The sequence below is a fragment of the Physcomitrium patens genome, chromosome 15 (assembly GCF_059467195.1).
Source record: "Physcomitrium patens ecotype Gransden chromosome 15, ASM5946719v1, whole genome shotgun sequence".
Lineage (NCBI taxonomy): Eukaryota > Viridiplantae > Streptophyta > Bryopsida > Funariales > Funariaceae > Physcomitrium > Physcomitrium patens.
Genome location: NC_143424.1, coordinates 8,412,608 through 8,436,900, shown reverse-complemented (window position 1 = coordinate 8,436,900; position 24,293 = coordinate 8,412,608). Strand labels below are relative to the sequence as shown.

Genomic DNA, 24,293 nt, shown 5'->3' with positions numbered 1-24,293 from the left:
ATTTGTATGTCTACTTTCTACTTGTCAAACATAATTGGCTTGCCAACTACATTGGTAATAATACAAATATCTTGAACATGTAGATTTGAATAGATTAGCCTTGCTATTTTCTACAACTAACTCTAAATTGTGTTACATACAATAATCCAAAATCAAATTTTATAATTAGAAACTTTGAACAATGCTATCTCCAATTATATTAACCTTAATAAAGATCACATATAAATTCTAAAGATTTTGACAAGACATACATAGTAGTAAGATTTATAAAAGATATAATTGTATTGATAGCAGCCACATACTTGGCAAGGAGATTAAGATTCTTATTGTAGGATTGCACCACAAAAACCTCCCTACCATAGGCAATGAACTTCCTCACAAAACTAAGGTCATCATCTAGGCTCTTACTAACAAAACCTTGGTGTATCATCTTACCAAAAATGAATCCTTGAATACTAGTAAGTCACTCATATTTTCCATGTGGCTCAATAAGACTTAATAAAAAGTTATCATAACTAATTAAATTGAAGAACACTAATTAGCCATCTAGATATTGAAGCCAATTATATTCTTTACAATAATATGTGGAAATAGAAAAATAAATAGATAAATAAATCCTAATAAGCTACATCAAAAAATGCCATATGATTCTTTTGTTGAATATGATTAGCAATCTTCTTCCATTACTTTGGTATTGAATCAATGCCAATTGAGTTGTGTGCACACTTATGAAACAATATATTTAAATTATTAAGTATATTTTTTACAATTTCAAAGCTATACAACATGTCTTTAATAATATATATATATATATATATATATATAGTTGTAAATTATTGCCATTAAATATATACTGAATACACTTAATATTATTAAGATCTAAGTTTGGCTTCTACTTCAATATCTTCTATTATGCAATTGAAGTTTAAAATTATAGTTTTAAAGTCAAAGTAGCAATATTCTATCTTTGGAATACCAATATTATTAAATATATTTTTTTGGTTCTTTGTTGAAGTAAATGCATCAAAACAATACAAAAAAGTTTTAAAAAAAATTCTCCACGATTAAATTTTATGTCAAAAACTATAAAAATTGAAACATAATAAATCTTAGCCTTATTCTAAATTAGAAAAGAGATGTAAATGATGGTGCCAATGAAGTAATATTAAATAAAATTAATATCTAAGCAAAAGAAATTTGTACTAGAAAGGCCTTAGAAAATGGCAACCTAAAGATCAATACAAATTGCTAGTCAATTTAGACATACTACATGTATAAATGCATAATTAATAAAGCCATAGTTATCCAATAAAGAAAATAACAACTTGCTCTATGATACATGTTCTTTTTCTTGATTGCAAAAGAAATAAAAAAATATTGAGTTTTTGAAGGGAAGAGATCTCAAGACAACTTATAATTGAGCTTCTTAAAATTTCTTAAGAACACAAAATCTTTGAGCCATTTTTTCACAACTCAATACCTAAATATGTTCATCCAAAATATGTCTATGCCTAGAGTATTTTAAAGATAAAACTACCATTTGGCCTTCTTAGAGTATTACAATGGATTCAACAAAAGTAACTAATAAAAGACATGAATATCAAAACTATGCCACTACAACCATCTATATAGGCATACAAATCTTTTCATGTTGTATGGCAAATACAACTACGTCATGCACAATAACGCATTTTTATTTTCTCTTGGAGCCCTTTTATTCACAAATCATTCTTCTACCTTCACTCCTACAAGCTCTCACCTTTACCTACCTCACAATATCAGCCATATGCTCAACTATCCTACTACAACCTACAACATACATCCTACAACTTTCTTGCAACTATTTTGAGATGTCCACAAGTACAAAGAATTGATGATAGATAAGATAAAATAGAAAGCTTAAGAAAAATGAAAGGCTTGGCAAATAGATTGTTTTGAGGTATATCTCTTCTTCTTTTTTAAACTAAAAATTAGAGTTTTTTAAAAAAATACAAGAAAAATGAGAGGTAACTATGATTAAATGTGATTAAAGAATATGATAATTTAACTATGATTAAAGAATATGATAATTGTAATAAATGTGGTTGGTTTTCATTGGTTGCAGATTTAATAATAGAAAAATGAATCTAGTGGTCATTTTTTTTTTTTTTTTTTTTTTTTTCATGATAATTAGGATGGATAGACAAGTTTATCAAAAGCCTAGGTCTATTTAATATTTATATATATATATATATAAAATATTATATTTATTTAATGATTTTATTAGAAATTTCTATTTAGTTTTTTTGAAAACTTCATTAATAGATTTATTAATAATTTTATTATTTTTAAAATTTTTAATTAAATATTTTGAATTAAAAACTCATATATCTGATATTTATCAATAATTTATGAAAAAAATAAGTAAATTCTTTTTTAAAATTCATCAAATGATTAACATGTACTTCAAAATACAACCAATAAATAGCTATAACTATAAAATTTTAAATTCTTTGTAATAGAATTATAGGTAAATTTACTTGCATTAGAAAATGTCATTAAAAAAAATAGTCTTTTTATTTTGAGTTTTTTCCATGCTTGCTGATTTTATATAAAAAAAAATTAAACTCATTATAACCTATAACAATAGAATTTGGTATGTTTGTTCGCCCTTGAATGTATAATTTTTTTAGACTTAATAAATAGTCATGCTTATATTTCAAAAATCAAAAAAAAATCAAAAAGACTAAAATAAACAATATTATGATATTACAGTTCATTACTAAGTTAAATTTTATTAACCTTTTATAAAATTGAAACTAATAATGGTATTAATGAATAAGCCACTAGCATGTTTTAATTTATTTAAGTTATGCTTATGATAAGCATGCAATCAAATAATTTATACCATATTAGTACCATGTACACAAAAGAAAAATAAATTTAGACATATTATCAAAATAAAATATCTATTTTATAAGTTATATCTACATTTTTTTTATTAAGACTAAAGCATGTAAGTAATTTTTAAAAATAACTACTACAATTTTAGATATTAATGCTATAATATTTGAAAAAATTTAAAAATTTAAAATTATTGTACACATTTGTTATAGAATTCTAATGCATGTACACTATCACATGCTAGTAATCTATAAATCTTTTAAAATAAATTACATTAATTTTAATATTCTAAATTAAAAATTATTAAATAAGAATAATTTTAATAAAATATATATAATTATTACTAATTAATATAAAAATATAAAAAATTCTAAATCAAATAAAAAATTTATTAAATAAATTAAATTTCAGATTATTAATAATATTTTTATCTTTTAATAGCTTTGATATAATCAACCAATAATCAGTAAATACATAGTTATAAATTTATTATTTTTTATATTATTTATAAAAATATTATTACAAAAAATTAACCAAAACACCTATAGATGGTTAATAAAGATATCAAATTAAATGGACAATAATTAATTTTTAAATTTAATATCAAATTATCTTTATAGATAAAATTAACTTATGTATATCAATTTATGATTTATTTTTTAAGAATGTTCTATTTGGTTAAAAAATCAGAAAAGAAACTTAATTTTTAGAAATAAAATCTAAAATAACTGAAAATAATTTTTTTTATTTTTATATTATTAACTTAAAAATTTGAAATCATTATAAAGAAATTATTATAAAAAAAAACCTTGTCATTGGTAGTGAAGAAAAGAATATAGGAAACAATGTTGTATAGTAACATGACTATATGGTGAAAGATAAATATATATATATATATATAGGTTTTATTACAGAAGAACCTAATACAAAGATATAGTAGCAAAACAATGATAAATGATAGGAAAGTAAAAACTTTTAGTCTTAATGCCGCCTTTTTATAGAAGAGACTTCTACTTACTTTGTAGGGACATAAATGAGCCAAATCAAAGTAAATAAGATAATTAATTAATATAATCATTTACAGGAAAAAATTAAAAATAAGGAATAGCAAAAATTACCTCAAAATATCAAGAATTGATACGTGGAGAGAACCGATTGTGAACAAAGGTTAGAATCAGACCCCAAGACACAAAACTACACATTGATAGCAATTCTAGAGTTCTTTGGCTGATCAAAAAGTAGGAATTGAAAGCAAATTAGTGAGAGGATTTTTAAAAGTTGGTTTTATGTAATTTGAAGGCATATTGAGTTTTGAGGGTTTTTCAAAAAGAGAGATGTACTCAGTAGTTTTGGATTTTGAGCAATAAAATATAGTTTATAAATTTGAGGATTTTGTAAGTTTTGTAGTATATACATAGATGACAATTTGTAGGATTTTCATTGTACTTGTTGTAAATATGTTTGTAAAATTTGATGTCAATCAAACAATTATATTGAAGGATATGAGAGTTTTATCAAGTTAAGATCTCAAATACTTGAAATATAGGCTTAAAGCAGGTTTTTGAAATCTTGTAAAATCTTATTGTTTGATTGAAGTAAAAATTGGTGAAGGCTATTTTAACTTAGATACCTACATACCAACCAACTTTTGAATCAATTGAATGGATTTGTAAGAAAGAAATTATTGCTGAAAGTTCAACATTTAGATTGGAAAAGGAAAGTAGTAAATATCCAAGAAGTTTAGGAGCTTTGTTGTTTAATTAGTGAGTTTGATTTTTCTCAAATTTTGTATGTATATTAATTTCTTGTAAATTGAAGTGTAAGTAAAATTTTAAATGAGATCAAAAATTTATTATTATTTATTAAAATTATAAAACAAATATAGGAATTAATTAAAATTTTCTTAAGATTCAGTTTGAATTTCATAAGGATTTTATTAGGATTTATTTAGGATTGATTAAGATTTCATTAGAACTTGTTTAGAATTTTGTTGGGATTTATTTAGAATTTGTTCGAATTTCTTTGGGATTTATTTAGGACCATATTAAGATTTGGTTAAGAGTTACTTAACATTTATTTAAGGTTTATTTAGAATTTTATTTTTAGTATTAATTTTGGATTCATTGTCATTTCTTTAAGATTTCTATTTTAATATTTCTTTCAGGTTCTTGTTGTTTCTTTAAAGTTTTTATTTTAGTATTTCTTGAGAATTTTTTTGTTATTTTTATTTGAGATTAATTTATGTTTTTTTATATATTTCTTTATTAATTTCTTTTAAATTTCTTTTGGATTGGTCAAAGTTTGATTAGGTTTATTAAAGATTACTTAGAGTTTATTCAAGATTCTATTAGACTTAGTAGGATCTTCTTGTTGCATTTTTTATTTACCTTCCATAGCTAAGTGTCTGATATATTCTTAAGTAAGAATTCATGTTATACAACAATGGAAGAATAAGGGAACACAAGAGTACAAGAAATTTGAGAGATACAAGAATTTAGGGCTTTTTGGAGCCTTTTAATTTGGTCAAGACCTTTTTCATTAGTTTTTATAACTTTTGTATATCTAATAGTACAAATTTTTGCTGGTATAAAATAATTAGAATTCTCTAGAGACAAAATAGAATACATTTATTTGATTTTTATATAAAAATTTAGCTAATATTATGAAATCTTTATTAATATATATATATATATATATATATGTATAGACCATCTTGATTTAAATTATATTTTATTAGACTAATTATTCATCTTAAAATCAAATAGTTAAAGAAAATATTATTTAATTGATATATCATAATTAATAATCTTTAAGATTATATACTTCTCAAACCATTGTAAATATAAAGGTCATATTTTTTTAAATAATAAAATATATAGAATCTCTTAAATATATATTGTATTATATTTATATATCTTATTATTAAAGTAAATAAATAGAAATCTAAATTATTTTTTATTAAATCAACAATCTTAGAAATTCTTTATTTATTATAGTTATTTGAGTGTATGTAATATTTCATAAATTTTAAATTAAAAAATAAATATTAAATGTTTCATTTTTGTTTTATAAATCAACATAATTTTTTTATTAAAAAAATAAAGATATACTATAAATTTTAGCATTTAAAAAAATATCTTAAAAACATCTAATTAAAAAAAATTCTACAAAAATATATTATCTTTAAGATATATTTTTAAAAATATAAGTGGAACAAAACTTCTTTGTTTTTAATTTTAGATGTTGGAATAAAAGAATTTTGTAGGACATTGAGATTATAATGCATCTTATTTAATATCTTTTGTGGCAATAAATAATTTATCAAAGAAATCATTTTTATTCAAAGAATATATTCTAAATATTTTATCACTATTCTAAAAATATACCAAAGAATAATTCTTAAAATATTATATAGATTTTTTTTTTACCTCGATGGAATAGATTTTAAATTTAAGTAGCACTTCCTAACAATTTTTTTTAATAAAATAGAATTGCCATTTTTTGTCACTTCAAAGAAAACAATTGACTTAATTTCAAATTCTAATAAGCTTTTTATTCAACTTTTAATTTTTCTAAAGTGATGTATAATCAATTTGTATTTAATCACTACATTAATCAATTTGTATTTAATCACTACATTAATCAATTTGTGTTTAATCACTATATTAATCAATAATATGTGTAGCACCTCAAGCCTCTCTACCATATTCTTGATTTGTTTCAACAACTATTTAAAAGATTTATTATTGGCAAAAATATATTAAATATTTTAAACATTTTTATTGAATTATTAGTTTTTAGAATAGGGTTAATATAAATTTAGAGTTTTAAACAAAAAGACTCAAATACAAGAAAAGTATCAAGAAGCAAAAAAGTTAGAAATCCATGAAATATATATTTTTTAGAACAAAGATTTTGTGATAATATGTACCAAAAAATCATATATAAATTATAATCTTTTTAAATCAGAGAGCACACTAAGAACTCATGGCTAGTTTAGATTGTATGAAAGTTGGATGTCGATAAAACCACCACTCAATAAGTATATATATACACACACACACACTTATTTTATGCATTCAAAGATACGACTGCACTGAAATAAATGCACTCAAAGCAACTTCATACGGTTCACCATAGCCAGTAATATTACAAGCATCGAGAGGCAATACCTTTTCTGGAATAGAGATTTTGATATAACCTTACAAATTAGTCTTCAAAATGACGCTATACCGACACCAGATATCTCATAAGCCCACTAATCGTTGCTTGTTTAAGATCATGGAGAGAAACGAATGGGCCTAAATCAATGGCTACCTGTGACGAAACCTGTGTGAGCATCTCATGAGTTCCATGTTTTTAAACCTTAAAAGAAATTTGCTCACCAATCGAAACGGCAACTTGGGTTGCAGTGTTTCGGCGACAAAAAAACAGACCCAGTAAGAAACCAGGCTCTTTACAAGTGATAGATCTTTTGAAGGACCGCCATGTGAGGTCATGGTGGTGGCTGTCAGGTGAGCTGAGAAAATCTTTGCCGTGTACAAGATGGCCTGGGTGCAAAATCCTCTTCCATCTTTTGGCTACTGTTTTTGTAAAGCTAATGTTTGGTTGTATGTGTGCGTGTCCAGTGTCGATCAAGGCTCCCAGAATTTCAAGGGGTCACTTGAATACAATGAACGGTCCTGGACCTCGAGGTTGGCGACGTGCAGATCGATGGTCCGTGCTTGGACACACTTCACTATCAGAAGAAGAGCCGGTAGCACCCACCATGTGTCTTTCTCTCTGAATAAAAAAAAAAGGTTACGGTGAGTGAATTTGTAAGTTGGAAAAGTGGTTGTCTGTAGCAAGGTCGGTGAGTCATTAGTGTGCATGAGTTGTTGGTGTCTGTATGCCTAGCAGGCAAGGAAGAGAAGGGTAATTGTTGTAAAGTTTAGGGTAACTTACGAATTGATGTATCTGCGTGGTATGTGCTTTGAGTGAAGATTTAGCGCAACGTTGTAATGGAGGAACCCGATCGCCAGTGCCATCAGCTGCACTCAACACCAGATGCTTAGAAACCGAATGGCACATAGAATTTCAGCAAGCATTCGATGTAGTGTGGATTTGATTTCAGTTATGCTATAAAAAAAAAAATGCTTCAAAGGCTACTAAAAAGCCAAACGATGAGCTGCTTACCACGTTTACAAGAGAGGCGACGTTCCAAAGGGCAAAAACACGTGCTAGCCCTGCCGATCTTTTGGAGCCATGGCTGAACAAGGCGTTCAAACCAGCAGCGCAGGGTAGAACGGATGACAGTGGCAGGGACAACAGAATGAGGAGGACGGCTTCGACGCTGACGGAGTAGAATTGCAGCAACATGAGAAGAGTCAAGCTCAGATCAAGGAGAATCAACAAGGACATGGCTAAGCCGACAGATGCCTGCTGGCCGATTGGGCGAGTGTTCCTGAGGAGGAACGACAGCGGAAACATCGCGTGATGTCGATCCTCCAGTGATTTCACCGATACAGCGTCTAATGTTGAACCGCCAATTCGTTGTCTATACCTCAACAAGGAATAGCTGCGGCCCTGATGCCAGCTTTGGGTTCGCCTGGTCGTACCCTCCTCAACACATCCCAAGCTCCCTGCACTTATACTTCCTGGAGATCGCGGAGGCACGTTCAGCAGTGAGGCAGGCAGGACATATTGCGGAATATCACCGGGTTCGCTCAAAAGTATGCCTAGTTGGTAGTAACCTGACGCTGTGGCTTGACACCAAGCCAAGTCAATGCGTAAACCATGCTCAAAAAGCCAAGGATTGACGTGCGATTCGACCCAACTGATGACTGGGAACAGATTGGTGCGAAGGGAGCCCTTCCTGACAGTCCTCAGCTGTGCGTTCAATCCCGCTGCTAATCTGTACCACGTGGTTGCTGGAACTGCTTGAGACATAAGATTAGTGAGGAGATTGTCGCTATGAAAGTTGTAAGCAGACAGGTAACTCCCATTGCCGCCAAATATCATCAGCATTGGCAACCGTTCATGTAGTGTTGGCGCTAACTTCTTCTCATCCCCTCCGAGAAAGACATCGATATAAGCCAGTATCAGATCTGGTCCGGCTGCCATCTTCAACCCTTCGTAGAGTGCTCGGGAACGGCAAGAACGCAGACAGACGTGATCGTATTCAGAGTGTACAAATTCCTGCAGCCGCTGCAACTTCTCCCGGCGACGCCATTGCTGCCACGACCAGGCGAACGGGTAGGCTAATAGTGTTAAAATACTGTGCACTGAGCCCTCCCACCATTGATACGCTGCCAAGCCATTCACCTCATCCACAAACCTGTTGAAGGCATCCTCATATCTGCCGTGGGCCACATTTTTCACATATGAAAATTTGCAGGAAGAGAATTTTTATATCTACATCATCCCAACCTGAATAATCAAAACTGTAGAGGGGAATGTGTGACTTACACAAAATCGGCAATCTGGTCTGGAGGAGAGTGCGGCAGATGCCACGGTTCGTTGAATGAATTGCACCCCATGAAGTACACTCGGTGAACATGACGCTGCGACTCCTCAACACGAGTGGTTTCAAGGACCTCATTCAAAGACTCCAGGAAAGGGAAAGATTGTTCAACGTGGAGTCCTCGAGGGGTTACAGTGGTACGAGAGTAGTCGTCGTTGCCAACTAGTTTCATACGCGCTACGCTCAACATAAGAGCCAGAATGACCATCACGGAGGACAGGAAGAGGATGAACAGGTAAGGGCCTCCGAGTGTGTAGATCAGGTCCTCCAGCATAGTGTAACAGTGAGGCGTCCGGTACTTCTCCGAGATGCATTGGTAAGGGCAAGTTGGTTTCGAAGCACCACCTGCATGAATTAATTCATGTTATTAGCATAAAGCTCATCGATAAAAACCTCCCTCTATAAGAAATCACCCCCCCCCCCCTCCCCCCCCAACTCAAAGAATTAGACCAACACAAGATATCCACCTAGTTAATGACGACGCATGAAAAAAATTTAAAAACACATTAACTGAATCTTACCACGGACGTAAACATGTTCAGCACGAGGGGGCAAAGGAGGGCACTCCCGGCAGAGCTCACGTGAGGAGCCCGTCTCATTTTTATATGTTCCGACAGGGCATTCCTATTTGAAACTCACAAAAAAACCACAATTTTCATCTAGCCGTTACTTCATGACTAGTTTCATATTGGCACCACAGAAACTTACTGCAAAAACCAAACACATGAAAAGTGCAATGAAACAATTAGACGACTACTTTGTCTCACCACACAATAAAGGCCATACAGACCACGAGGACACTGCTTCCCACTGACGTTGCTGTCGCCACCTTTGAGGCCATCATTGCTGCCCTCACCTCCGCTGCATCATATACCACACTCCTACCGTAAAAACGAATGCTTGCACTTCGCCATGTGCCAATGCTTCACAGTCCATGTGTTCCCAAGCCAAAAAGACTGCATAATGGAAAAAGATGTGGACCAATTGGTGACCCACCCGGTAACAATAAGTCCTTCGACAGTAGCAATCGGCACGTAGTCCTCTCCCGTGGGAATATCAGCCCAGTGAAAGTGGATTCGTCCTCCAGCGCCTCCCCCACCACCTACTGCACCACCCTGCCCGCCGGCAGTCGATAGAATTGACCCGTTTCGTAAAGTCATGGTTTGCAGGAACAGCAAAAGACTTCCGCCTGATCCGCCCCCAGGTCCTCCTCCCAGTTGGGCTTCCACGGGATCAGCGCGTGTGGAGCTCTCTCCATCGGCAGCCACCACTCCGCAGACATCCAGCATTGAAACAGGGTGCTCCATTGACCCTACAACTGGCGCAAGGGTCAATCCCGTCATCACTACTTGCCTCAGAGGATTACTGGCCCCATTTTCACTATATGAAAATAGAACGTCCCCATCACATTTATCATGGTGGGCGTTGCCTAAAAAGGACATGACTGGCCCACAATAGCAGAGTTTGTGCATTGACTAGGGAGAGAGAGAGAGAGAAGAATGAATGATAACATGATGCAATCCTACATGATTTTCTTTTTTATGGATAACATTTCATGAGTGTACCCAATATGATTGTAATCATTAAAACAGAGAATAACTGGACTAATTGTCTAATGTTTTCTGTCTTCTAACGGTCTGATATTTCTTGTAAACTACGTTTGTTTAGAATCCTATGTCTGTTAAACGAAGGTCTTTCAAATTCTTTCAAAATTTTCCTGATATGCACCTGGAACAATCTTTGGTAACTACCTTGATATAGAGTGTAAAAAAGTCCTTAAACAAACCAGGACAAAGATTCAACAATGCAGATATAAAAGGGAAGAGTACGTGAGAGAAGAATAAACACTTAGTTACGGGAGCCTCAGAGCTTCTAACCTATAAGTCCACCGCCAGCAGTTGAGCTACCAGCGCCGGGATTCCCACCACCACTACCAAGCTCACAGGGCATCTCCTTGTTGCCATAGCTAGCTCCTCCCTCTGATTTCATCCCATCCAGGACTCCGGAACCCCCATTACTCCCATGTCCTCCCCCACCTCCAGCGCCTCCTTGGCGTACATTGCCTACTCCTAAACCCTCCACGCATCCTGTAAGCCTATTCACAGATTAGGCTTCGGTTCAAGCATTACACATCACAGATAATTTCGACGGATAAGTGTTCAAAAAACTCGAAAGTTTCTTTATTAGAGGAGATACTTGAGTAGAAGAGCTTGTGAACTAAGAGGCGCACCTAAGCCTGACGCGGTGAGGACGCCCTCACGGTTCACGGCGATATTACGAGCTCGCTGTATGTGCACAACACTCCCTGATACCTCGCCATAAATACTCACATCTTCAACTCGACAAATCTGGAGAGTGAATGGCGATAACACGTTTAAGGTGCAATCCTCGGAAGGGCTTAGCACCTCAGTTGGACAAAAAGGCTCATTACAGTACATGCTCGTAATCCTGTGAAGAAATGCGACCAGTGAAGGCAGGTTAATACGCTGATATATATCTGTCAAGAATGGCACTATAGAAGAATTTTCTTTTTGTTGGTCTTCGTGATCTTACCGGGCTTGAATGGAAGAATCATTTTCTAGTGGCGCCCGCAAACTGGCGCCCGGTCCAATCTGGACAAGCCGCCTCTGTTAGGATGATTCTTTTGATGGACCAGAGCATAATTCTAAGGTACTCGCTCGTCTAATCAGGCTTTGGATGTTGAAGTGAGAGCGTAACTTACAATGACGTTGAAGAACAAGGAGATGAACAGACGTTGTGCCATGATAGAATCTCTAGCACCCTGTAATTCCAGGAGACCCTGCCCATGCACCCCCAAATTTGCGTTTGATCTAATTGTAGATCCTCCCTGCGAACGGTCTCCACACCAAGTACATCAATTGGATAGCAAGAGACAACCAGGGATCAGCACACAGGGTTGTGCCATCAACAAAGAGCTAAGGGAGGAAGCGAGAGAGTAAACAGAACAGATCCATCACTCACTCGTATACATGCCAAATTGCTTGCCTCCACGACTGAAGTCGCAATTGTTAACTCATCTAGAGCAGCTACAATATCAATCAAAGAGTTGGTTAATGAGAGCATGTTTGCAGTCAATCGCAATGCTCCATACACCAACAAGGTTGAGTTGTCCATAACAAAGTCGCCCGATATCAGCTCCAACTCCGAGCTGGAAAATTGGGTGCCAAAGTTGAGCAAACTATTCGACATTAGCCTCACTGCTCCTGCCACCTGCAATCAGTTCGCTACGGAATGAGGAGCTTCTTTGGAAAATGGAGTGAACTAGAGCCCATTAGACACGAAAACTGCTCAATCGTAGGAATCTTTACCTGAATCCGACTCCACTGCATAGGAACTCCAACTCTGGCCGATTCTTTAAGAACGACGCTCGACCAGAGAGGTCGAACGGGAAAGGAATAGAGCACAGTATCAGTCCGACTTTTCTTATTGTTGTTCGAGATTATCAGAGATTGAGTCTTTACGTCGAAGTGGGTGCCTGCAGAACCAGCATTTTGTGGACAGGCTAAACTGTCACCACCGTTGGAGAAAATGTCAACACCATGCAAACGCTCGTAGAGGACAGCCACACGGCCGCCGCCGCCGCCCCCCCGCCCTGAACCTCCTGAAGCGGAGATCGTCCCATCTTTCCCATCACTGCAATTCCACCCAAAAACACGTACAGTCGATAAGCTAAGCTAGCTGGGATGATTTTACGAGAAATTGCAAGAGAAAGAATCCTTGATCCTTGGTATTTGGTTTCACGTAGTTTCAGGCATTGGAAGATTGAGCGTTGTGGAAGACGCTATGATGTCATAACCGACCGCAGCAACATGGCGGGATTTGGAGAGAATGAACAAGACTGGTTACATGTTTCGAGCACTGATAATGATACTGCCGCCGGAGCCACCACCGCCGTGTAATCCAACGGAACCGCCGTTAGCCTCAATGACACCGTTGAGGTTCAATTCTACAGTAGTGATCGCAATGCGACCTCCTCCAGCGCCGCCGAGGTCCAGGTCCCTTTCCTCCGTGGTGCCGCCCCGGCTGCCATGGCTCCACGGTGCGGTTAGTGTTTCCCACGAGTACGTATCCCCGCCCCAAGTGTCGCGTTGATCTTTGTCTTCGCTCCTCTCGCAGGACGCCCCGCGGCCTCCATGGCCACCGCCTGCACCTTCAGTATTCGAGGGGGTACCGCTAGTGCCAATTGGGGGGTCTCCAGCTGACGCTGTGCTTGTGATAGAAGACCTATCTAGTACTGTAACATTCTCAGCTTGTATCGTCAAGCTGCCTCCGCTGATTGAAGAATCTGGACCCAAAATAAGATTTCCAGACAGTAACACAACGATTTCGCATCCTGCCGTTGGACAGGCAAGACTCACATGGTGATCGATTTCAAGTGTTCCCGCTCCGACAATCAAAGATGTCGTTCCAAGGACGACGGAAGATCGCAACCTACAAAACGAGTCCAGTGAGCCCACTCCCCCGAGATCAGACTCGCAACCAACTGACTGATTGGCCAGTTTCGAATAACACTCGGGGTCGTATCTCATTTGCGATGCTTCGCAACGTGGGGGGTTCCCGTTCAGCTTCACGTTCGCCCTCCAAGGGGGTTTCACATCTGGCCTCCAGGAATTTCTGTCTTCGCTAGAGCTGGAGGAAATGCTTTGCGATGCAGGCTGACGAATCAGACTATTTTCTGAGGTGGTGAAGATTGCAAGCGATGCGAGAATTTCCAGAAAGAGGAACCACTTCGACCATAGTCGTAGCGAATTTGCGACCTTCATTTTGACCAGTTTTCCTCATAGTACCCTCGATTGAGCACTCATTGACCGCTCCAAATGGACAACCAACCTTCTGACTATGTAAGCATTTTTGATATGTCATTTATTCCACCAAAGAATGCCATCGATGGCAACTGGAGCTCCAACAAAGCATTGACTTTCTGCTAGTTCATTGTCAGACTAAAAGTACATGCACCTGCAAGTATCATGCGGGGTACCTTAGGAGCCGATTCCGAAAATGTAATCGAAAATTTGTGATCTACAATTCCAATCAGCAAACTATCTATTGAACTTCCCAGGTAGTATTCTTCGTGGGCAGCCACTGCTTGAATACCAACCTGCGACTACCGATTGCGGCTCAACGATGCAGAAAGGCGGACTGTTGAACTGCAGGAGTTAACCAAGGATTAGAAACGCAAGACACATCGTTTTTTGTGCCATGGCCGACTATCTCCACTGATCGTGCAAAATCCCAAAGCGTTATCCTCTCTCAGTTCCTTGGGCTCCTCTCACATCCCCTCCTGTAGTCGCTCATTTCCCAAAACCCAAGGTGGTAGTCTGATCCTCTACCAGACGAACCTAGTATTGTCGCAAGAGTACTGCAACCTTAAAATTGGCGCGCTCTTTCTGGAGCTTGCTAATTCCAATAGCACACTGTTGCCGGCCGCCAGCGCAAGCCCCTACCTGTTAATTGGAAAGTACTTTAGCTCGTTACGGAAGAACCTCGACTTAGTCTTTGTTTCATCTGTTGCATGTCGGAGTACACAATCTAACTTTTCGGACCCACCTTCCAACTGAAATTGATAAGAAAACGCTCCACTAACACCTTCTCCACAAAAAATCCTTCAGAATATCCACAAAATACCACACCTTGATCGCCGGCAAACCGCTCCGATCAAGCTACTTTCACTGGACGCCTTGGGTGCCTCCTCGGTCTCGAGCTCTCTTTCATCGAGACAAGACTTAGGCACACGCCAATAGTTCTGCGTTCATCGCACCTTGAATGAATCGAAACACTACATGTAGCAAGGGCACGCCCCCATTCACTCCAACAAAAAGAACATGACACTTTGTAAATCTCAATACCCGTTTGCGCAGTGAATTTAGATCCACAGCTTCCTTAAATCATCATCGGACTGTTGCACGAACTTGCAGAGCCACAGTGAAGGCGCGACCTCGCAGTCCAGCCCAACCCAACCTCTACAACTCAACGATTGACTGAACAGGTTTCAGTGTTTATCAGAAATTCTACAGTAGGCTAGCGGCACCCTAATAGTGGCTCAAATATAGATTGCCGTCCTGGTAGAGAACCGCGGCGATGGGAGGGGGCCAGACTGGTTCGACACATTCTCGACAATCGAGCATGAAACCAACAACAGCTCAGCTGCTCGCATCTACACCCCCACATGAATACTCATTCACACCCATCACGGTCATCTGATCATGTTACCTCTTCAAAATTTCCGAAAACCCATTCTCAATCCCATTAGAACGTGACACTCCACCCGCTGCAACCCCCTGTCGCAATGGTAGCCAACAAAGTGAACAATAAACAGCAGAAAATTCTTTTGTTCTTCATTTATAGCACGAATGAGAAGTCTTTTATATGTTATTTTATTTTATTTTATTTTTATCGATATTCAACAGAAAATCCCTGGAGGTGTTCACTGAATGCATCTTGTCCAAGGCGGAACTGAACCCTTCGACCCAATCAAGTCCTGGTACGAGTCATTGGATGCCGTGTACAGTAACGTACGCACAACGGACAATGGAGACAAGGAGACTGTTGATGGAAAGACGGAGGCGAGAGAGTGCCGGCCAAAAGTTGCACCCATCTGATTCCCTGTCGGTAACATGGTTACAGGATTAACTGCCTCCCCCATCCCACGTAACTCATTCCGTGACCAGTTTTATTTTATTTTTAGATTGCAACACATTCTTCCTCTAACAAGGCGACGCTGCAGCGCCTGATCTGTCCTCAACAACAAGTGCAACGGATCAGTGACGATGATGGCTGCATGTTAACAATCCAAGGAACCTTGCGGTGGATTTATACAGGAGTTAGCTAGTTATGAAGCATTCCAGTCTCAGGAAAAGACCCATAGATTGCGGAGCTGTGGTGCTGAAGAGACGTGTGAATGTTTGCTGTTTTCAAATCAAGCTTGCTTAACATGGTGACGATAGCAATATGTGTTTCTATATTATTTCCGGGTGGTTGCTTTTAATTAGTGCTGCGAGGAGACCCGGGCTGGGCAACGACGATAAGCAGCTGACCTGAAGACCATGATTGGCAGCCCCTCAGGAGCGGCATCCGATTAATTCTCTCTCCACATCATTTACGTCTCCCTTTAAATTGGATTTCACCGTTTGCAATTCATTCCAAGTCCCAAGTTCCAGCCATTGCACTTGGTCTTTGAGTTCAGTACCTTGTGCATGAGAAGTCCACATTTTTTTCATCTACAACCCAATTGTTTTGAACGTGTTACGCTGGGTAAGATTCCTTGGGTTTACTGTGAGCTTTTAATGCAACATTCTTCCTCAAATCATAAAAAAACAAAAACCCATTTCTAAAGATGATAATTTTGTATCATGAAGAAGCATAAAAACGGATTTATACATGTGTTCTGAGATAAAACCATTGATTTCCTAATCTCAAATGTCTGAAATCTGATGTAAGACCAAAAAGCAAACAAATAAATAAATAAATGTGACACTACAAAACTGTATGAAGAGTTGGCAACCACTTAAACAAAACACACATGTAAGTTCATGTGTTGTGTTCCATTGAATGCATAAAAAACTGCTGTTAAGATCTGTGAAGATTGTGCAAAAGAAAAGCCAGGTTTCATGATGGGGTTGCAGCCCTCCATGAAACCCATGCATTCTTGTGGGTACTGCCTTCAAAAGCTTCTACTCAGCTTCATGGCTGATGGCAAAAGTAAAGCCAAATGAATGCCACCCCTTTAGCAAATAAAAATAACTACAAGGAAAAGAAAAAGGGCGTTGCTAGTTTTTGTCTTTCTTTTTTCTTCTCAGAATTGTATTTGGAAGATCATTGTCCTTGCTGTGTCCTCAACCTAACCCAGCTTTCATTCTGGTACTTAGTGCTTTTGATTACAATTTTCAAATTTGTTGAACTAAATCCTGGTTGTAGCTTGCTTTTTGAGTGCACTGATGTCAAAATTAGTGTGGATATATATATATATATATATATGTATGTAATAGCATGTGATGGAGTTAAAATGGGTATTCTAGGGGAGTCAAAGGTTTGACAGTGAATTGATGTTCTATGAAATTCATGTAGATTTTGGAGCTAAAAATATTTAGGAAGAAAATTCATTTATTGGAAAAATGAGAATGGATGTTGAATTTGATGAAGGATGGAAGAATCCAAGAGTTTGTAGATAAAATAGTTTTAATTGTGGAGTAGATTAGTTGGATTTTGAGTGTTATGGAAATCTAACTACTTGAATATAGTTCTTTTTTTCTTTTTTCTTGTCTGTGGAAACTTGAATGATGATGTTATGATTGATGAAATTACATGGGAGTGTCTCTGTTCTTGTATATAACTGATTGAATAAATACTAGTAGGATGTAAAAAGAAACAAAAGAGTAAATGAATGAACAGAGAAAGAAGAAGGAAAAAAGAAATAAAATAAACAGTATACAAAAAAATAAACAAAGAAGAAAAAAAAAATATATATATATATATATATATGAATTAAATTTTAAATTTTAAAATCCTTTGCCACCATTTTTTTACAAACATGATTCATGTGGCAGTGCAAAAGTGGTCGCCAAGTTTGGTCATGATATTGAAGCTTTTTGAACACTTCTGTAGGTTGCCAACAACCACCTATTTATAAATGTAAAAAAAACAAACATTTCCTGTGTCGAGTCAAAATTTTAAATATACTTGTTAACTCGTAATATTAAAAAAAAAAAAAAAAAAAAAAAATCACATAGGAAAAGAATACATGGAGCGTTTTTGGCAAAAAACTAAGCCACAAAACAATTCTTCCCAATAGCATTTTCTGAAATTCATGTTAAGAATCATAAATAAATTTTCTATTATATGTGGATTTAAATTCTGTGATGTTAAGCTTACTATCCAACATCTATGCTTTAAAAATAAATGATTTGTGGATAAGCATAGAATTATTTGAATTAACCTCCCTCATGCAAAAAAAGTTTAATAATATGTGCACGGAGAAGGTTAATTTATGTTTTAATTTACATTTGTTACAAGTACAAAAAATGCCCTATTTCTTTAGAAACCCAAAAATCCTCATTACAAACTTTATTTTTCCAACAGAATGTAACAATTCACCATGTACCCACAAATCATAAGCACAGAACCCCATATTCCCAATGACTTTTGTTTAGAAAAAGCACATCAAGTTTTAAGACATCACTGCAGGTGCTAATATAACTGCAAACTTTTACCACAAATTAAAACTCCTTTTTCTTTGTCTTCCTTGTTTGTTTTGTTATGTGTTTTTTCATGCTGTGTGAGAAAATTCAGTGTGAACAAACTGGATATTACAATAATCAGATCAATGAACAGTGAAAAATTATTTGGAGTTTGTTTTATGATTGCTCTATTTGTACTTGTGTACCCAAATATTCAACTAACTTCTTAGGCAGACCTGGCGCACACACACACACACACACATACATACATATATATATATATATATATATATGCAGAGGTAGTGGAGTCATGGCTTGTGTGAAGAGCAGTGGGTGTTGGTTTAAATTCATCCATCCATCCAATGCTTCTTGTTTTGGAGGTGTTATAGCTACCTAATCCACAAAGCACGTTAATTATCATGGTATGCCACAAACCAAACTATTTTATTTTTTATGTGTTTATTTGTTTATCTATTTGTTTGTTTTTCATTCATGTGATGTGCTAGAATTGATGTTCTCATGTAATCACACAGCAGACAAAGAAGCCTTTTAGGGTTGGGTTAATTTGTGTATCAATTATATGTAGTTTTTCTAGAGAATAAATCCCAAGATGCTAATCAGTGCATCCCCAAAGCACATTCCAGAAACCCAATTTCAAGCATATTCTAGTTCACAACATTGAAGGATGAGAATGGTTTATGGGACCAGCTTACATTAGAACACTATGACCCAGAGAGAGAAAAAATTATAATTAAAATAGATTGCCAAGTATTCCAAAATTGTGCTTAATTCAGGAAATATGGGTAACCTTGAATGTTACGCTCTGTTTGGTACTTTTGCTCTAGGTCATTTTAGCACACCATGAAAAAAAAAAACATAATTAATTGTGAAATAAATAAGAAAACAGTGCAGTGCTTCATCATATATGTCAAAAGTTCTATGGAAAGGGAATCAAGCAATATAAATACAAAATTTTTTTTTTCAAATATGTAAAGATTTTTAAATGGTCGTGCAAAACCATAACTAGGGTTTGAGTCACAAGATACTCACAGCTTTAGAAAAGAATTGATAAGATATGTTTATATTGCATATTTTAAAATATGTTGTACTGAAAGAAAATTAAAACTATTTGTTGTAAAAATTTTGTTTAATATTATTTTCAAATTAATGGAAAATAAAGATTCCAATTAATAAAGTCCAAGATTTATGAGGAAATTAACATCTTAGGTTTTATTAAAAACCTTCAATTTCTTTTTTAAAAAACCATATAGTAATATCTTGAAAAAAAAAGCTTTTAATAGCATGGATGGTAAATATTGTTATGACACTTTTTGTAGTATCTTCTGTAGCAAGTCACTGGGAACTTGCAAAACAAGCTTTTGGCCTTGGAAAATCACAAAATTTACAGACAATCACAAAATCCAATGTGTTATTACTTTATTACTTTATTATTTTTAAAATTTATAATGTATTTTTTCTGTTGAAAAATTAGTCACACACAAAAATTCTATGTGATCAAAGCTCATGAATAGATTATTGTTGTATCCACATCTTGAGGCAGACAGGAACCACTTTTTTTCATTTTTTCATTTTTTTAAAATTAAAGTAAATAAGCATAAAATAATCATAAACTAAAGAATTTGAAGTATCTGAATGGTACAAGCAGATGAATTTCCTAGCTGACAGATGAAGAGGAATGTTGGTTTCATTACATGATATAAAAATAACAACAACAAAAACAACAATAATATTAACAATATTTATTTATTTATTTAGTTGTTTAAATGAAACACATTTATTGAGATTGTGAAAGTAATATTCGTACCAAGTGTGACTCTCTTCCAATGCTACCCTTGTCTTCAAAATTTTATAACAAATAAATTCAATTCATGTTCTTAAATATAGGTATTGGCTTTCATATTGATTTTGGCTTAAAGTGATGATATGATTATTACAATGGAATTAACCAAATTCAAGAAAGAATAAATTAATCTAAATAAAAGGTTGTACATGGAACTTGCATTGATCTTAACAAGGTTTTAATATTCTCTTCAAAACTATGGGAATAAGTAATGTGATGCATTGTTTAAAATATAAATAAATAAATACATATATATACATATATATATATACATTAATGTAAAATAACCAAATAAATATTAGAATTACAAACATTGCCAGTAAATGTATCATACTTGACATGATAATGAAAAAATAATAAAAACTCGAGGACCTTTTTGGTGAATCATTATCACGTGTCATGATCCACACATCACAACTTTTAATATACCATAGTACTTATAAATTATGAGGAGGCTGTAAAACATGAGTATAGACTGGATGATATTCTTTCAATTTTTTAAAAAAGTAAATTGAAATCAATACATCAGTCTTAATTGAAAGACACACCTGGCTAGAAATATATCTATATATATATATATATATATATTAGTTTTATTTAAATCAGAAGTCAATTTTTGGTCCATCTTACATTCATGCTTATTTGGTCATGGCAAGTCCTAGAAAGTTTTCGAAAACAATTCATCCATAAACCCAATTTGGTGTCACGAATAGTTCTCAAGTCCACTAATGTCTTCCTGGTCCAAGGATGACTTCCAATATGTTTTATTCTCTCCCATTTGGCAAGGAACTACCTACACTATTGTTCCATGCTACACTATTGTTCCATGCTACGATGTTACTCAGTCTTCATTTTTTGTCACAGTTTTTTGTCATATTTTATTTTATTTTATCTCATTTTTCCCTCCTGATTGTGAGGGTGCCCCACAAGACCAATCCGGAGGTGCACAGGAACATCACCCAGTGAATGATTCATTGATTTCAGTAACAACAGTTCAAACGGTTACCAGTAAACAGCCACTCAGACTCGATCAGAGAATGCATGGGGTGGGGCACAAGGCCAAAGCTCAAAGATCTCACAAATCGAGGTCGACTTGCTTTCACTCTTGGTTTTGTTGATGATAATGATGATGATGCTGCTGCTAGTGCTGCTGTTGTTGGAATTGGCGCAACTCCCGAAGCAACTGGTTTCCTTCCGGAGGTTGTTGCCATATCTGAGAGTGAAGAGAAGAAAATGGGAAACTTATTTGGAAATGGGAATCTGGCTGGATGAATCTTCGAGGGAAAGCCGGAATAGGACAATTTCACAAGAGGAGGAAGAGGAGGAGATGGGATATTCTACACATGCCTCCTAGGGATAGATAATCGTTTACAATGACTGCCATGCTGGGTGAGATGTCTAGGGGGTCGTAGGTACCGCTAATCGACAGGGAGGAGCCAAAGTGGGGAGGGACCAACCGGCCTTCCCACTCACCAATGGCGATGCGGTTGCTACTCTCATGTGCATCGGTTCTGAGACTTTCATGAGGGTATCGCTGATATTTTCCTAGTTTTAGGTGCTTCGGAATCAGGTGTGTCTTTTTCTTTGTATTCACGGTCAAAATTGTATCGGCTGATCGGTTTACCTGGAGCTGAGTCAACCTAGGATGAGGTGGGGCTTTTCGATCACATGGAGGAGCGGTTGTGACCAAAATTCGAGCGATTTGGAACAAGTCATACTTCGTACTGGGAAGAAAGTTTCAAAGTGGATGATCAGGACTCTATATGGGACCATTTTTTGATACCAGGCTCTGTCGCAAGAGCTAGATAAGTCTGCCTGCAGATGAGGCACTATCCACGAGCGGTGCCAACCAGATCGGGCCATTCATGTTATGCTACGACTTAGCCAAAGTTCATCTAATATTGAACCGCGGACCCCGTGCAGACTAGATGAAACAACTTGAATGCTTTGACACTTCACTCCCCGAACAGCTAGTTTGGCTAGGAAATCGTTTTAGGATATGGATGAACCTTGGAGTTGTGAGAATTAGTTGGGCCAGTTGCAGTGCAGGCTCCACAATTGGAGGATTGCGATATGAACAGGACTCTCATGTTGGGACCTTGGCGGACTGCACGATCTGGAATCTGGAGGATCGGCCGCTGCGAGTTGCTTTTTACATAAGGGAATGATGTGCCTTCTTTGAGGGAATGTCTCTCCTTGCCACGCAGATTGGCGCAACAAACATCGTGTATTATCATCCTGCATCGGCTCCTTCATGTAACTTGACAATCTCATGGTTCTCGTTTTGGCTGATGCCATTCGTTTACCCTTATGACATCCTCAATACATGGCCCATGAAAACTCAACGTTTGAAGTGATGCTTTTGGGTGGATGCGATGCGGTGCGTTGCAATTGCAGGCCCTGCTCAAGTGTGAAAAATACTAGGTTTTTAGGAGATGCAAAAACTGTTCACAAGCTCGGACAAAACTCCCAATGCACGCACTGAGGATTCAATTAGCTCTGGATATTTGAGTGACAGATTCAAGCTTTTCCATACAAGCATGAATGTTGAGACGAATGCTCTGCAACCTCGTCATGTGTTGCTTTCCAGAGTGTACTGTAAATTGGAACTGTTGAGGGTCATTTCGTCCCATATTGTTACCGCCTACTCAGATAAAAAAATACCTACTTTTTTATATGTTGGCGTTGTGTAGGGCACTTGTAGCAAGGGAGTCAGAATTATTAACTCAAACCTAAGTTTGGTGATCTACCCTCCTGAAAGCACTTCAGGTGATCCCAGCTTGTCATGTATTTTTGATGATATTCAGTGTCTTGGACTCTGCCGGTTGTTGTCGAATTTGTTTCTTCTCAATAGAATGTATCTCCCAGTTTAGAAAATATTGAATTCAGGAGTCCTTGGTAGAATATTTCAGTCCTGCCGATATCTTAAATCTGACATCTTCGTCCACTCCTTAATGGGGCCAGCCTTGGTTCTTGTTGGGTTTAGGGTTCGTTTTGCAAATATCGCACGATCTCCGTCTATCTCTGAGCTTTAATTTGGTACTGTCGTGTGTTGACGTTCAGATCGCTGAGCATAGTTATCAATTACCCGATGTCTTGTCGATCTGTTGAGTTGTACACATTCAATCCTCACAGCTTAGTGCGTTGTATAAGGTAAGAACTCCGTGTGAAAATCTGGAAACGTGAAAGTTTCAATATGCTCACCATTTTGTCAATTTGTCTGGCTGGGGCACATAACTTTCTTGAGTCAATGGTTGAGCAGCAAACCATCGATCACGCTTCATTAAAAAATCGGCGCAGTGACCAACGACAAGCCTAAATAAATTTCATTATTGTCGAAGCTAATTAAGAGAGTGTGAAAGAGTGGACAGGTTTTCAAGTCCTTCGCTAGTTTCTTTTGGTGGTCATCAACAAGTGAAAATGAGAGATTGGAGTGACACAACAATGCCAGATTTTTCCTAAGCTCGAACGCTTCGAAACCCTGAATAACATTCCATGGAAGTACCTTTCCCCTGATGCTTTGACTAAGATGGTAATTGTGTGAAGGCTAGCGGAAGCCGTTGGCATATCCATGGAATTGAAGTGAAATCAAATAAACAAAACAGTGTACATGTGGGCCAGAAAATCCTATGGACTACGATCCCAATTTGTGATCCCTATATACAAAACAGTATACATACTCATCCTTGCTGTGCAAATTTCACCAACCAAAGCACTTTAGAGTGAACTCTTTACTGATGACAGTTACTTCGGAAAAAGTCAAGAGTCAAGCTCTCAGGACTAGTCTAATACATTAAACAATAATCCTTGGTCTCAATCATCATAGTTCCGCATGAGGGTGTCAAACAATTAC

General features: G+C 36.2%; 1 protein-coding gene across 2 annotated transcripts; it reads right to left on the bottom strand.

Annotated features, from left to right (window-relative positions):
- Positions 1-7,043: 7,043 nt before the first annotated feature.
- On the bottom strand, positions 7,044-15,250 carry LOC112291995 (uncharacterized). 2 transcript variants are annotated; one of them, XM_024540056.3, is made up of 14 exons: positions 13,253-15,250; positions 12,715-13,039; positions 12,368-12,616; positions 12,108-12,233; positions 11,939-11,997; positions 11,616-11,833; positions 11,263-11,472; positions 10,382-10,703; positions 10,153-10,246; positions 9,907-10,009; positions 9,331-9,730; positions 8,059-9,220; positions 7,828-7,913; positions 7,044-7,665 (listed from the first exon to the last, which is right to left on the bottom strand). In XM_024540056.3, exons 1-14 carry the CDS (start codon positions 14,167-14,169, stop codon positions 7,518-7,520), a joined length of 4,419 nt encoding a protein of 1,472 aa, XP_024395824.1. In that variant the 5' UTR covers positions 14,170-15,250; the 3' UTR covers positions 7,044-7,517. The 2 variants fall into 2 exon arrangements, with proteins under 2 accessions (XP_024395824.1, XP_090112485.1); XM_090256359.1 differs by having other exon boundaries at positions 10,382-10,697; positions 13,253-14,318.
- Positions 15,251-24,293: the final 9,043 nt, after the last annotated feature.

Coding starts and splice junctions, on each gene's coding strand:
- LOC112291995 (XM_024540056.3), bottom strand. CDS start 14,169: ATGAAGGTCGCAAATTCGCTACGACTATGGTCGAAGTGGTTCCTCTTT. Junction 12,234..12,367: donor GCAATTTGGCATGTATACGA/GTGAGTGATGGA, acceptor GACCGTTCGCAG/GGAGGATCTACAATTAGATC. Junction 10,704..11,262: donor TGCTGGCGGTGGACTTATAG/GTTAGAAGCTCT, acceptor CCCTTGCGCCAG/TTGTAGGGTCAATGGAGCAC.